The sequence below is a fragment of the Eulemur rufifrons genome, chromosome 1 (genome assembly GCF_041146395.1).
Source record: "Eulemur rufifrons isolate Redbay chromosome 1, OSU_ERuf_1, whole genome shotgun sequence".
Classification (NCBI taxonomy): domain Eukaryota; kingdom Metazoa; phylum Chordata; class Mammalia; order Primates; family Lemuridae; genus Eulemur; species Eulemur rufifrons.
Genome location: NC_090983.1, coordinates 1,534,028 through 1,549,663, shown reverse-complemented (window position 1 = coordinate 1,549,663; position 15,636 = coordinate 1,534,028). Strand labels below are relative to the sequence as shown.

The following is a 15,636-nucleotide window of genomic DNA, read 5'->3' as shown; positions in this document are numbered from 1 at the left end:
CCCTGGTCTGTGTCACACACACCTGCCAAGTGGAATGTCTAAAGCCAGAATCTGAACATCCCTCCGACCACCAGCATTAATGGCTGCGTGAAGTCCTTGCTGCCTGTAACGCCTGTGAGCTCACAGCGTTCTGCTCTGCCAGCCACACTGAGGAGCTCTCGGGGTTCAGCCCTGACTGCCACGTCTGTGAGCACTCGGGGTCCCAACTCTGGCCTGCCGCACCTGTGGGCTCTTGGGGTTCTGCTCTGCCCCCTACACCTGTCGGCACTCAGGCTTCTGCTCTGCCTGCCACACTTGTGGGCTCTCAGGGTTCTGCTCTGCCTGCCTCGGACCTGCGAGGTCTGAGGGTTCCACTCTGCCTGCCACACCTGTGCCCTCTCTGGGCTCTCCTATACTTGCCACACCTGTGAGCACTCATGGTTCTGAATCCGGCCTGCAACACCTGTGGGATCTCAGGGTGCTCAGTTAGACCAGCCAAACTGTGAGCATTCAGGGTGCCCAGTCTGGCCTGTCACACCTGTGGGATCACGGAGACTACCTATACCTGCCACACCTGTGGACACTTGGGGTTCCCAGTCTGGCCTGCCACACCTGTTATCTCTCAGGGTTCTGAGACTGGCCTATAGTACGTGTGAGCACTCAGGGTTTTTACTCTGACCTGCCACACTTGTCAGCAATCAGGCGTCTGACTATGGCCCTACACACCTGTCAACACTTAGGATTCTGAACCTGGCCTGCCACACCTGTGAGAAATAAGGGTTGTGACTCTGGCCTGTTACACTTGTCAACATTCAGTGTTCTGAGTCTGGCCGGCCACACCTGTGAACAATAAGGGTTGTGACTGTGGTCTTTGACACTTGAGAGCACTCAGGGTTCTGAGTCTGGCCTGCCACACCTGTGAGCACTCAGAGGGCCTTACTCTAACCTGCCACACCTGTGCGCACTCAAGGTTCTCACCCTGGGCTGCCTTACCTGTGGGCAGTCAGGGTTCCGACTGTGGCCTGCTACACCCGTGAGCACTCAGGGGGTCTTACTCTGGCCTGCCACACCTGTGGGCAGTCAGGGTTCCGGCTCTGACCTGCTACCCCTGGAAGCTCTGGGGTGCTGTACTCCAGCTTCCCCTCAAGGGTGACCCCTTGCTGAACATCAGGCCGCAGCCATGCTTGCGACTTTGAGATTGTCACAGCTCTGTGCTACTTCCTGCCTCTGATGCCTTGCTAGTCTAGGATTGCCTGGAATGCCTTTCCTCTTCTCCACCTTTTAACTTGAATAACTCCTATTCCTGTTCTAAGGAATATCATCCCATCTTCCTTGCCCTCCTGGAGTCCCCCCTGCAGCCCCCTCTGGGTCTGCTCTCTCTCTCCTTGCTCTGTCGATCTCCTCACTGCCCACGCATCCCATACCTGTCTCCCAGGTGCCCATGGGCACCAGGCACTGTGCTGGGCTGAAAGGGTACAGCAGCGACCAGGATAGAGGTGGTTCCCCGCCTGCCTGGGTATCTGCATGTGTCCACCCAGGATGAACTCACACACTAGCAAAGCACTTTTTATTTTCATAGTAGCTGACTGGACGGGGGTAGGAGTTGATGTAGGAAAAAGCAGAGGTGCTGTCCACCCAGGACTGTCAGGGAAATGCACTGAATGCCTCTGTGTATTTAAAACAAGTATCTGTGGTCCCTTACGATTCCCAGACACACTTTTCTTTGGGGACACTTGGAGCTCATTTTGCCACAGAGTGCAACATTTCAGTACATTAACACACTGCAATTTATTGGGGACTTTATTTTTTTTTTTTTTTTTTTTTTTTTTTTTTGAGACAGAGTCTTACTCTGTTGCCCAGGCTAGAGTGAGTGCCATGGCGTCAGCCTAGCTCACAGCAACCTCAAACTCCTGGGCTCAAGCAATCCTACTGCCTCAGCCTCCCGTGTAGCTGGGACTACAGACATGCGCCACCATGCCCGGCTAATTTTTTCTATATATATATTTAGCTGTCTATATAATTTCTTTCTATTTTTAGTAGAGATGGGGTCTCGCTCTTGCTCAGGCTGGTCTCGAACTCCTGAGCTCGAACGATCCGCCCACCTCGGCCTCCCAGAGTGCTAGGATTACAGGCGTGAGCCACCGCGCCCGGCCTATTGGGGACTTTAAAATCTCAGATGACCTGTCATGTTTTGCTGTTTGCTGAAATGTATATGGTAATTTTAAAGGTGAGGAAAATTTATTAAATTTTACCAAGTCCTGCTTTGCTCATACATAAAACAAAGAAAATAATGGTATTACAACACCAACAAAATGTCTGTGATATTAACTTCAATCCCATTTTTTTCTCTGAAGGAGAAGTTAGAAATGGAAGTAATTTTTAAATTAAATGCAGCATAACAACCATGCTAAGAGTTTCCATTAAAACAAATCAAATGGCCTTACCGCAGAGGTTGTATATTCTGAGATGACGTTCTGGAAGGGCAGAAGGTCTGCCCTCTATGGTGGAGCTTGAACCCAGCCCAAGGCCTTTCTCAAGGCATCCTTAAATTCCTTGTTCCTCAGACAGTAGATCAGGGGGTTCAGGATGGGGGTGAGGACAGTGTACAAAACAGAGATGAGCTTGTTGGAGCTCCTTGTATCAATGGCCTGGGGCCGGACATACATGAAAAGCAAGGCTGTATAGAAGATGGTGACCACAGTGAGGTGAGAGGCGCAGGTGGAGAAGGCTCTCCACCGGCCGGTGGCCGAGGGGATGCGCAGCACAGCCAGGGTGATGTGCCCGTAGGACAGCACGGTGGCCAGGAGAGGGAACACCAGGATGATGAAGGCCAGGATGAAATCCACCAGCTCTGCCGTGGAGAAGTCCGTGCAGGCCAGCTTGAGGATGGGGGAAATGTCACAGAAGAAGTGGTTCAGGACATTGGAGCCACAGAATGTGGCGCTGGAGATAAAGTAGACCTTGATCACAGAGATGGTGAAGCCGCTCACAAAGGAGAAGACCACCAGCTGGACACACAGCCCCGTGGTCATGATGACGTGGTAGCGCAGGGGGTGGCAGATGGCCACGTAGCGGTCGTAGGCCATGGAGGCCAGGAGCACACACTCCGTGCACACCAGCGAGCTGAAGAAGTAGAGCTGCGTCATGCACCCGACGAAAGAGATGCGTTTCCGCTGCAGGAGGAAGCCGTCCAGCATCTTGGGCATGATGTCACACACATACCAGATCTCCAAGGATGACATGATGCCCAGAAAGTAGTACATGGGCCTGTGGAGGGAGGCGCTGCCCCAGACGGTGAGGATGATGGCCAGGTTCTCCACCAGGACAAAGAGGTAGGTGAGCAGGAAGAGGAGGAAGAGCACATACTGCAGCCCAGGCACTGTGGGGAAGCCCACCAGCACGAACGTGGTGACCTCGGTGACATTCTCTCCCCTCATCCTCTGTGATTGGGAGCCACAGGCCTGCAAGACATCAAAGAGCAAGAACAAAGGGCTGCAGGGCAGCTGGGAAGGAGAGAAAGTGGAGCTGAACGTCGGGGTGAGTTGTGCCCAGAGATGGGATACCTGGTTCCCGTGAGCAGCAGTGGAGAGCAAAGAGCACTCCGCATTGTATTTGGCACCAGATATGTAGGTTCTAGGTCTCAGAGACTCTATGATCGAGTCTTTGGAATACCCTGCCCACACTTGGCCACCACAAATATTCCACAGTAATCTTGAAACTGTGTCATCTTTTTTACAATCTGGAATTTTCCAAGGACTCTATTAACAATAAGGCAAGTCCCCACCTCTTTGCAGATCATTCTCCTCCAGGCGATAAGTCATGAATGTCCCCCTCCCTCATCTTCTGGGTTTATTTTTGGTGTCTGACATGTTCTTTCTAAACTAGTAGATATTTGACATTTCGCATGGTTTTGGAGTTGATTTTACAAGAGAAGGTGACACCAGCAAATTCTACTAGATCTAAGGAAAGAAAGAAACAGCAACATCATAATACCTGGGGATTTCAACGCTCCAATGACAGAACTAGACAGATTATTGAGGCAGATGATCAAAAAAGAATCACTGGACTTACATGGAACTCTAGAACAAATGAACATAACATTTATAGAACATTCTATTCCCAAACTGCAAAATATACATTCTTCTTATCAGCACATGGGACATTTTCCAAGATAGATCATATGTTAGGCCATAAAACAAGTCTCAGCATGAAATCATACCATATATGTTCTCAGAACACAGTGGAATAAATGAGAAATTAATTCCAAGAGGAACTCTCAAAACTACCCAAGTATGCGGACATTAAGCAATCTACTGATGAATGATCTTTGTGTTATTGATGAAATCAAAGCATAAATAAAACAATTTTCAAATTGAACGACAAAGGCAACACAAACTTCCAAAAATCCATGGGATAGAGTCAAAGCAGTGCTAAGGGAAAATTCATAGCCTTAAATTACTTACATGAAAAAGACAGAAAGATCACAAATTAACAACCTAATGTCACACCTCAAGGAACCAAACCCAAATCTAGCAGAAGGAAAGGAATAATAAAACTCAGAGTAGACCTAAATAAAATAGAAACATGTATATATATATACAAAGTATCAATGAAACAAAAAGTTGGTTCTTTGAAAAGATAAACAAAATCAGTAGACCACTAGCCAGATTAACCAGAAATAGAAGAGAAAGGACTCAAATAAGGTCAATCAGAAATGAAAAATGAGACATTACAACTGATACCACAGAAATACAAAATATCATCCATGACTACTATGAAAACCTCCACAAAGATGAACTAGAAAACCTAAAGGAAATGGATAAATTCTTGGAAATACACAACGTCCTAAGCCTGAATCAGGAAGAAATAGAAATCCTGAACAGATCAATAATAAGTAGCAAGATTGAAACATTAATAAAAAATATCCCAACAAAATAAAGCCCTAGCCCAGAAAAAAATCATAGCTGAATTCTACCAGCTCTACAAAGAAGAACTGTCACCCATTCTACAGTTCAATAACATTGAGAAGGAGGCAACCCTCCCTAACTCATTCTACAAAGCCAATATCACCATTATACCATAGCAGGAAAGGACACAACAAAAAGGAAAACTACAGACCAATATCCCTCATGAATATAGATGCAAAATCCCTCAACAAAATACTAGCAAACCAAATTCAACAGCACGTCAAAAGGATAATATACTATGATCCCAGGGATGCAAGGATGGTTCAACATATGCAAATCAATAAATGTGATTCACCACATAAACAAAAGCAAAAACAAAGACCATATGATCATCTCAATATATGCAGAAAAAAGCATTTGATAAAATCCAGCAAGTTTTGTGAAGAAAATCCTCAACAAACTAGGCATAGAAGGAACATATCTCTAAATTATAAAAGCCATATATGACAAACCCACAGCCAACATCATACTGAATGAGGAAAGCATTCTCTATAAGAACTGGAAAAAGACAAGGATGCCCACTGTCACCACTTCTATTCAACAAAGTACTGGAAGTCCTAACCAGATCAATCAACCAAGAGATACAAATAAAGGACACCCAAACTGGGAAAGAGAAGGTCAACCTATCCCTGTTTGCCAACAATGTGATCTTATATTGAGAAAACCCTGAGGACTCCACCAAAAGACTCCTAAAATTAATGAATAAATTCAGCAAAGTCTCAGGTTATAAATCCAATGCACACAAATCAGTAGCATTTCTATATACTAATAACAGTCAATCTGAGAGTCAAATAAAGGACTCAATACCATTTACAATAGCTGCACAGAAAATAAAATACCTAGGAATAAATTTAATCAAGAAGGTAAAAGATCTCTGCAAAGAGAACTTCAAAACACTGATGAAAGAAATTGTAGATGACAGAAACAAATGGAAAACCATCCCATGATTATGGATCAATAGTATCAACATTCTTAAAATGTCCAATGTCCGTACTTCCCAAAGTGATTTATAGATTCAACACAATTCCCATCAAAATATCAATGTCATATTTCACAGATCTAGAAAAAATAATCCTAAGCATCATGTGGAACCAAAGAAGAGCCCTAACAGCAAAAGCAATCTTAACCAAAAAGAACAAATCTGGACGCATCCCATTACCTGCTTTAAAATTACAGTACAAGGCTATAGTAACCAAAACAGCATGGTACTGTATAAAAGTAGAAATGTAGTCCAATGGAACAGAATAGAGAACCCAGAAATAAAACTATATATCTATGACCAACTGATCTTTGATAAAGCAGATAAAACATACACTGGGGAAAGCACTCCTTATTTAATAAATGGTGCTAGGAAAACTAGACAGCCACATGCAGAAGACTGAAACAGAATTCCTATCTCTTGCCGTATAGTAGAATTAATTTGGGATGGATTCAAGACTTAAATGTAAGGCCTTAAACCATAAAAATTCCAGATGAAAACATAGGAAAAACTCTTCTAGACATCAGCCTAGCCAAAGAATTTACAACTAAGACCCCAAAGGCAGATTCAGGAAAAATAAATAAATGGGACTTAATTAAATTAAAAATCTCCGCATAGCAAAGGAAATAATTGATAGATAAATAGACAACCTATAGAATGGGAGAAAATATTTGCAAACCACATATCCTACAAAGTGCTTATATCCAGAATCTACAAAGAACTCAAATAAATCAGCAATAAAAAAAAATTGGCAAAAGACATGAATAGAAATTTTTCAAAAGAAGATATGCAAATGGCCAAGACATATGACAAAATGTCCTTCACCATCAGGGAAATGCAAATTAAAACCACAATGACATATCACCTTACCCCTATCAGAATGGCCATTAAAAAAAAAAAAAAAAAAAAAACAGCTGCTGGTGTAGACGTGCTATGAAGAAATGCTTATACATTGTTGGTGGGACTGTAAATTAATACAACCTCTATGGAAAACAGCATGGAGATTCTTCAAAGAACTAAAAGTAGACCCACCATTCAAGCCAGCAATCCCAATACTGGGTATCTACCCACAGGAAAATAAGTCATTATATCAAAAAGAAACCTGTACCTGAATGTTATTTCAGCACAATTCACAATTGCAAAGATGTGGAAATTTAAGTGCCCATTGATTGATGAGTGGATAAAGCAAATGTGGTGTGTATACACCATGGAGTACTACTCAGCTGTAAAAAGGAACGAAATAATGTCTTTTGCAGCAACATGGATGGAACTGGAGGACATTCTCCTAAGCGAAGTATCTCAGGAATGGAAAAACAGACACCACGCGTTCTCACTGACAAGTGGGAGCTAAACGGTGGGTACCCAGGGTCACAAAGTGTTGTAAAGGACGTTGGAAACTAAGAAGGGGGAGGGTGGGAGGGGAGGGATAAACACTTACCCATCAGATACGACACACAGCAGGCACACTGAGAGCTCTGACTTCAGCATCGTACGATTCCTCCATGTAACAAGAACACTTGTACCCGCTGATATTTTGAAATAAAAATCAGAGTCCAGAAAACACCAGAGAAGCCTCTATAGAGGGATGAAGGGCACGAAACTAGGATGCTATGTTCAGACTTGCAGTTGTCCCTGTGTGAGGGTAACGGGCAGTCTTCACAGGTGCCTGTTCCGAATACAGGACTTACAAACCCCTTCTAAATACGAAACTCAAAAGTCGTAGCTATTAACCTGAGATACAATCACAGTCCTTAACCAAAACTATTACACCATAAAAAAACTGGCAGTGAGGGAAAACACCTGCATTCAAACACAGCGTTTCATCCTAGTGTTTCCCACATAGTTACAAAACAAAATGCAAATGTCAATCCTTGTGAATTGAGAAGATGTACAATAGAAGATGATAATTATTTGAGAAAAAAGAGAGAAATATGGTTTAAATATATGAGGAAAAACCTGCGAGAAGCAAGATTGTCATAAGGAAAAGTGTATTTTGCCTCATTTCAAAAGACAAAATCAAAAAGCTATTTTTTTCTTGAAGTTTATAATTAGAGCAATATGAGTCCTTGAAATTTTTAATGGTAAATCATAAAATTTAAAAGGATGTAGATCCCATAAGTCTTGAAACAACAACAAAAAAGTAGAAGTTAAGGAGCCAACAAGAAAGCACATAAAACTAAACACAGCAATGGCTGGAGTAAGGATATCAGTTGTGACAATACATGTAAATATATGTAATTAGTATAAACTCACCTGGCAAAAGGAAAAGACTCCACCTTCCGAAAAAATAATCTATTATATAATATCTGTAAGATGCAGGACTAAAAACTTCAAGTCAGTTGAAACTACAGGCTTAGGTTCAGATATATTAAATAAACAAAAATAAAGCATGATTTCAGAATTCATATTGATCAAGAAAAATTTAAGACCCCAAATCGTCTGTTTTATTTATAAACCTTTCAGGAAATAATATAACTTCAACTTCAAAGTCAGGTTCAGCAAAAACCTGACTTTGGTATCAGAAGAAATAGTCAGAAACAAGTAATGGTAGCAGACTTTAATTCATGCCTCTGACTGTTTGACACATCTCACAGGTAAAAGTAGATAAAAATGTAGAGTATTAGAGTACTATAATATAATGTTGACTTGGGGTCTATTAAACTCAGTACCCTGAAAAATTAAATACCTTTGTTTAGAAAATTTGGAGAAATGATCTGTAATAGCATCAAAAAAAGTCCCATATATCTTCAAAGTAAAAATCATAGACAACCCATTTTCTTAAAAGCAGTGGCATAAAAAATTGAAATTAGCAGCATCAGAGTAAACACAACATTCCTGACCACGTGAAAAAGGCAGAAAGCAGCCTACTGCCTCCCAAGTCAACGAAGAAATAAGAGCTGCAATCACAGATTACACAGAAAGTCACAACATCGACACTATGTGTATGTGACGTGGCAGAACTGGTCTCACTGGCCATTTTATGGCACCAAATGCTTTTACTTTTCAATCAGAAAGACGAAAAAATATGTATTAAACTCAAAAAGTGGGAAAAATTATAAAGCAAACCCAAGGAAAGCAGAAGAAAGGAAAAGAAAAAGAAAACGAAAATCATTTTTCATTAGTTAGGGAAAGTAATAGGATTGTTTAATAGCTGCACAGCCTTGTTCTAAGTGAGCCCCGAGCGGAGGACAAATAGACCGACCTGTAGCTAGCAGGAAGATGGGGAAATGCAACGCAGGGGACAAACTGCAGACAGACAGCAAATGACAGGCACCGCCTGGCCATCCTTGCTGAGCCTCTGACACGTGTCCTGCTCAGTGGTCCCCTTGTGGCTTCATTTTACAGACTGAGCACACACGATTGTTAAAAGCGATCACACAAGAGTAAATGTCCACATTAAAGGAAAGGGCTCGTTCCTGAGAAAACCAACTGCAGTGAAGCAGAAGTTTCAGCCTCATGATGGCGTAAATATGACAATTGTTAAAGTTGCTTCAGAGAAAACCGACAGGCCCAGATGCTTCCCCTGGATGAGTCTCCCGCCCATGCCAGGAGCGGATCCTTCCTGCAAGACGGGAACGGGCACAACTGGGCTCTTCCTATGTGACATCAGGAAATACGTTTCAGGACCAAGGGTCCGACACCTGTGGGTCCCTCGGGTGTCCCTCTGCCCCTCCCACGCTGCCTTTCCACGGACACGAAGCCGCAGAGCTCAGGCTCAGCCTGCGGTGAGACTCAGTACGGGCAGGTGCTCGTGGACGTTCGTTCAGCACCAATTTCTAAATAACTCAACTGAAGATTATTAGTGACATCTCAGAAGCAAATAGGGGACGTATTTTTATCGTGGGCAGAGTGAGAATTCCAGTGAGCTCTGAGCACTGCTCGAGCCCATCCCAGCACGCCTGTGTCATGCCGCCTCTTTGATCCTGCACGTTCGAGAAGGACAGTCCTCCACAGCTGCCACTGGCGTCACTGTGGAAAGTGAGGACATTTCCCGCGGAAGCACAGGTATCTGCCTGCTTTCGAGAAGCTGGAAGATCTGAGGCCCCTGGTCTCATTCCTGCGCCCGCGCGTCCCCGTGGCCTGTGCAGACTCACGGCTCCCAGCTGCCCCTCTCGGCCGGTGGCGCCTGCCAGCCCATGTGCTACCCGAGTGTGGCTGTGGGTGGGGACTCGGCCATGAGCCTCTGCCCCACCCGGGGCCCATGTCCCTTGTCTCCTTGGGGTGCCCATTCCCACGGATGCCTCCGACAAGCCCCCTCCCCTCTCATATTTAACTCTCACCTGCAGCCGCCCCTCCCGCCCTACTGCCACACTGAGCACACTTCAGTCCCTGAGCACCGCGGGCCTGGCTGCCCCATGGACGCAGTGACCAGCCTTTTGCTAATTTCTGCGCACACGCTCCAGTTCTTGCTCTGCTCCCCTTTTCTCCCACATGGGGTGCTGCGGCCTTGCCCCTGTCCACACCGCCCACACTCAGAGCAACGCATCCACTCCCGGGTTCCAACTGTCATCTCCGTCTGGTGACCCTCAGCCCTCCCCGGCTCCCTGCAGACCCAGCTCCTGTGTCCAGACAACGACCAGAGACTGCCCCAGCCACGCAGTCCCCGCCCTTCCGTGCTGCCCGTCTGGGACGTCGTGCCGCCACCTGCCCTGATGCTCTGGCGGGAACTGAGCTTCAGCCCAGACTCTTCCGTCCTCCGCACCCCACACCTGAGCAGATGCCAGGTCCCACCCGCCCACATCTGCAGTGTCCCCGGAGCCAGCTCTGGTCTCTCGGTGCCCGGGGACCCCCTCTCCAGATTCCCACCCTGGGTTCATCCCGTCTCTCCCGGCCAGCCTGATCCACCACCCGCCTGGCAGGGAACAGCTGCAGATGCCCCTCCTGGCCACACCCATCCCATGAACCCCCCAGCCCGCAGCCAGCCCCTCTCCCACCCCACTCCCTCCCGGAATCCCCCGTGAGAACATCTCGCTGTCCTGCCACCAGCCCCCGAACCCAGCACCCTCAGGACCCGCTCAGAACTCACTGCCCCCGACAGGCTCACTGGAGCTCCCAACGCCACTGAGAGATGCTCGCAGACGTGGAGAATCTCAGGGGTCTCCGGGCCTCAGCCGCCATCGGCTGGGGTGCAGAGGGAGGGTGGTGCGTTTGGGGAAGGGAGGAAGGAGCTTCGGGTGTGCTGGGTGTGCGGGCCGGGCCGTGGGGGCCGCGGAGAGCGCAGGAGAGAGCGTGCGGGGCAGCTGGGTCCGATGTGGAGACGGGCGGGCCCCCATTCAATGCCCGTGCAGGGCTCACCAGCGCCTCCCTCTGCCGGCAGGTCCTCCTTCCAGGCAACTGGGATAAGTCGGGAGGGAAAAGGCCGTCCCAGACTTTGCCTTTGTGAGATACAACTTCTAGCGAAAGCAGGGAAGAGGTCAGAAAATAAATAATTCCCATAGCACGTGAGTAAACTGTCTGGAATGCGAAAGGGGACCGTGGAACGGAAACGTCGGCCAGGACAGGCGCGATCCGGGTGCGGGTGGGGCGCGTGCCGGCAGGAGACGCCCGGGCAGAGTCGCGAAGGGGCCCAGTGCCGGCCACCTGCTGCTGGGGACCCGGCCAGGCGCAGGGGAGAGCGGGGGCCGCACCCGCGGTGGGGAGCTCAGGTGCAGGCGCGGCTGGAGCCGGAGGAGACTCCCCAACAGGCAGCGGGAGGAGCCTCTGGGCGCAACGAGGACACTGGCTTTTCCCCTCGGATGGGCAGTGGCCTGGCCAGAGCCTCAGTGTGACTCTGGACAGCGTGTGGGGATCAGGAGGGAGGGACTGAGCCAGGCGGGAGCCCAGGGCAGCTGCTGGGGTCGGCGGGGCACGAGGCGAAGGCCAGGCCAGGAGCCGCGGAGAAGCCCAACGTGTGTCAGCGTGTTCCGAAGGAGTCCCGGCGAGCTTCCCCGACAGAGTCCCCGAGAGCAAGGAGGACACAGCAATACATCACCGCTGACAGCCGGGAGACCAGGAAGGGTGGCCGAGGAAAGCCTGGAGACCCCCAGGGGAACGGCCGGGCCCGGGCGGAGAAGCCCCCTCTCCAGACTTGGGAGGATGAGGAGAGGCGGGAGACACTCGGGACACGAGGTCCAACCCAGCACAGAGGGGCCCCTGGGGCCGCGTAGCTAAGGAGGTCGGGGAACAGGGACTGAGAGGGGGTGTCCGACTGGCACTGGGAGCCCACTGGTGCCCGCAGTGGGAAAACAGACCCGGGAGGCCCCGGGCAGAGGCTGTCCTGCAGGGGAGCAGCAGCGGCAGCAAAGTCATACCCGGCTCGGGAGAGCAGGACACTCTCAGGGAAGTGAGACGATTACAAGATGTACATACTTAGGCAAGGTACATTTCCCAAAAAAATTTCATCCTTTTCCCCCTTGTTATCTTGAAGGAGAGAGAACTAGACATCTCTTTTTTTTTTTTTTTTTTTTTTTTGAGACAGAGTCTTGCTCTGTTGCCCAGACTAGAGTGCCGTGGCGTCAGCTTAGCTCACAGCAACCTCAAACTCCTGGGCTCAAGGGATCCTCCTGCCTCAGCCTCCCGAGTAGCTGGGACTACAGGCATGCGCCACCATGCCCGGCTAATTTTTTCTATATAGATTTTTTGCTGTCCATATAATTTGTTTCTATTTTTAGTAGAGACGGGGTCTCACTCTTGCTCAGGCTGGTCTCGAACTCCTGACCTCGAGTGATCCACCCGCCTCGGCCTCCCAGAGTGCTAGGGTTACAGGCGTGAGCCACCGCGCCCGGCCTAGACATTTTTTTGAAAGCTTTCCCGACCCCGTCTCGTGGAGTGAACAGCCACAGTGGACAGTGCGGGACGAGAACCCCAAGTTTTATCCACACCGAACTCGGGTCCCCCGGAATGTGTTCTTGGGGAAGGTCAGGCCCCGGTGCCCCTGCCTGGGACCATGCTCAGCCGGAGGTCTGAGCTGCAGAGGGGACCAGCAGGCTGGAGGGGACCACGGCAAGGTCTGGGAGGGGGAAGGGACTTAGGGAACTTAGAACGTCTCCCGCGCACCCCTTGCCAGCCACTCCCCGAAAATCGCCAGCACGGCACAGTCCAGCCAGTCGCTGTGGGATGGGGGTGCTCTCCAGCCGAGGATTTAGGGTGCAGTTAGACTGGGGCCTGGGATCCGTGCCGCCCCCTGTATCCCCCTCACCAGGCACAAGTCCTGCTGCTCCACCTGGCAGCAGATGGAACCGGCCACTGACCTCAGACACAGGGAGCCTGGCCCCCCGGCAGGCGCAGCAGGGACGGAGGGGTGCGGTGGATGGGCAGGGTGAGGGGGCGAGGGCACCTAAAGGGCGGGCGTCATCCACAGGCTGGCAGTGCTGGATGCCCGGGCAGCAGACCCCCTGCAAAGGCTTCTCCCGTCCTTCTAAGGTGGGGGCTCAGGGTCACCTCGTGAAGGGCAGGCAAAGCAGGGGGTGAACGACATGGGGATGGGAGTCGCACCCCTGCCCTGGGTGAAGATTTCCGCCTGCGGAGGGGGAGGGTGCTGGGGGAGGGGTCCCTGCATGGCGCAGTGGGTCCTGGGCCAGTGGGGGGTGGGGGTCCCCATCCTGGCCTTGCTCCAACCAGGTCCCTTGAGGGACCAGATCCAGGGACGGCCACCCAGACCCAGTCACTTCCCTGAGAGGGAAGGACGCTGTGGGAACCTACCCTGGGTGGCTGCGGGGTCAGCGTGGCCTTCCTCAGCCTAGCACAGCCCAGCGGTTCACCGTGCCCGGCCCTCCGACACCCCTGACTGCTCGGCTCTGACGCAGCCCGGCCAGTCCCGGGAGCCGGCTGCCCTGCCCTGGTTTAAGGGAGGCGCTGGGAGGAAGCGGCCGCTGTCTTCCTTCCCCCGGTGCATCGATGTGGGGACCCCAGGGTCCAATTACCCCGCTGTGGAGAAGCGACCGCCCCACATCGCCAATTAGCCTGCAGTCCTGGCTGCGGGCGCCCCGGCAGGGCTGGGAGGAAGCTCACGTCGCTCACTGCTGACCTGCCCAGCGCCCTGCCCGGGCGTCCTGCCCTGTCCACTCAGTCCCTGGCCACACAGCCCCGTCCACACCAGACGTCTGCCGCCCTCTCTCCTTGGGGCCAGGGAGGGGTGTGACTCCTGCTTGGGGACAGAAAACCTTCCCAACACAATGACATGATCTAGATGAAGGAGAATGGACAGGGCAGGACCCTGCGAGTCCACAAATGTTGTCACTCGCAAGGGGACAGGGACATTTGAGTTTCTGGCATAAGATAATAGCTTCTCTTTCCACATAGATGCCCAACACAAACACCTTCGTATCAGTCTCAGCCAGAACAGGCCTGTCTTGCAAACATTTCCAAAGATGGCTCTCTGGCGGCAGAAGAGGTGGGAGCAGCTCCGAGGCCCGTCTCCCCGCGGGAGCCTGGGAGACGCACTTGCTGGGCACTCGCGAGCCCCGCACGAGAGAGGCGGGCACAGGGCGGGCGGCCGTCACTCTCGCAGGTAATCCCCGACTCGCCAGTGTCCCAGCGGACAGAGCACAGGCGGCCCAGGCAGGGGACAGGCAGACGACAGGAACAGACACTCCGTCAAAGAAGAGGCCGGCCCAGGCCAGGCCTGGGAGAGGCCTCGGAGCTACTCTTGGTCCTCACACCCACCTGCCACTTGCAGTAACAGACTCACCGGACTCGGAGGGAAGGAGACCGGCTGTGGCGCTGCCCGGCGTGGGGGGACACGCGGCCCCGCCGGCCAGGCGTGCTGGTGCGGAGACGTTATTCCGTGGTTAACGGACAGGTACCCTCTTTACCACCGACCAGTCCTTTCCTTTAGGTGAGCACTTTCCACATCGTGTCCAAGAAATGTTTGCATTCTCAAAAGTCTTGACGATGTCCCCTACGTTTTGTTCTAGAAGCTGTCTGGACCTCTCTCGTCCTGTAGCCCACATACGTGCTCCCTGACCCTCAGCTGTTACTTCTCCTTTTCTCCGTTTGTCATTGATTTTAACCCAAACTTTCCCACCTGCGAAAGGGATGTTAGTTTCAGCCACAGCCTGGGCCCCACGCGTTCACACAGGGCAGGTTCGCACAGCGCGAGCCGCTGTCTCCGCCGCACGGTGACACAGCTGCACACCTCGTCAACTCCAGCTGTTTTCAGATGGGGCGGGGGCACAACCCACCCCCGCAACCCTAGAAATTCTGGAGTAAGGGTTCAAAGTCTAGTTAGTTTCTTGCTTAGGAATCCTCCCTGCTTCCAACACCTGCAGTCACAGCTCTGATTCCAGGACTGCAGCGTGGCCTCAGCCCCTGGCGCTGACTGCGCCTGCTGCCTCCGTCAGGTTTTCCGTCAGTCGGCCACGGGGGCGCGGCCTCCCAGACAGGGCGCTGTGCCCCACCCTGGAACTGCTGTCCGTAAACACGCCGCTTCTCGCTGTCGGACAAGAGCTGCCCACGGGATGCTGCCACGCGGCAGGAGGGCCGCAGCCCCTCGGTGGGTCTGCAGTCGGCCACCTGCTTGTGAAACTGGGCGCCTCCTGGCGTTCCCCTGGCAGCACGTTCCTGTATAAACCATTTGCACTTTGTTCTGGACTCTTCTGGACTCTGCCCTCCTTATGGGGCTGTTTCTCCGACATCATTCAAGACACTAAGGGCCTTTCAGGTTTCGAGGTTGTTTTATGCCCATCTTAGGGGCGGTGTCAGTTGGTGCCCCACGGCAAGCTAGCAGTTGTC

At 50.6% G+C, this 15,636-nt stretch overlaps 1 protein-coding gene across 1 annotated transcript; it reads right to left on the bottom strand.

Annotated features, from left to right (window-relative positions):
* Nucleotides 1-2,477: 2,477 nt before the first annotated feature.
* Nucleotides 2,478-3,416, bottom strand: LOC138381306 (olfactory receptor 6B2-like). The gene has a single exon (XM_069465468.1). It carries the CDS (start codon nt 3,414-3,416, stop codon nt 2,478-2,480), a length of 939 nt encoding a protein of 312 aa, XP_069321569.1.
* Between the last annotated feature and the right edge of the window lie 12,220 nt (nt 3,417-15,636).

What these genes read in the sequence shown, in the direction of transcription:
- LOC138381306 (XM_069465468.1), bottom strand. Translation starts at nt 3,416, where the DNA reads ATGAGGGGAGAGAATGTCACCGAGGTCACCACGTTCGTGCTGGTGGGC.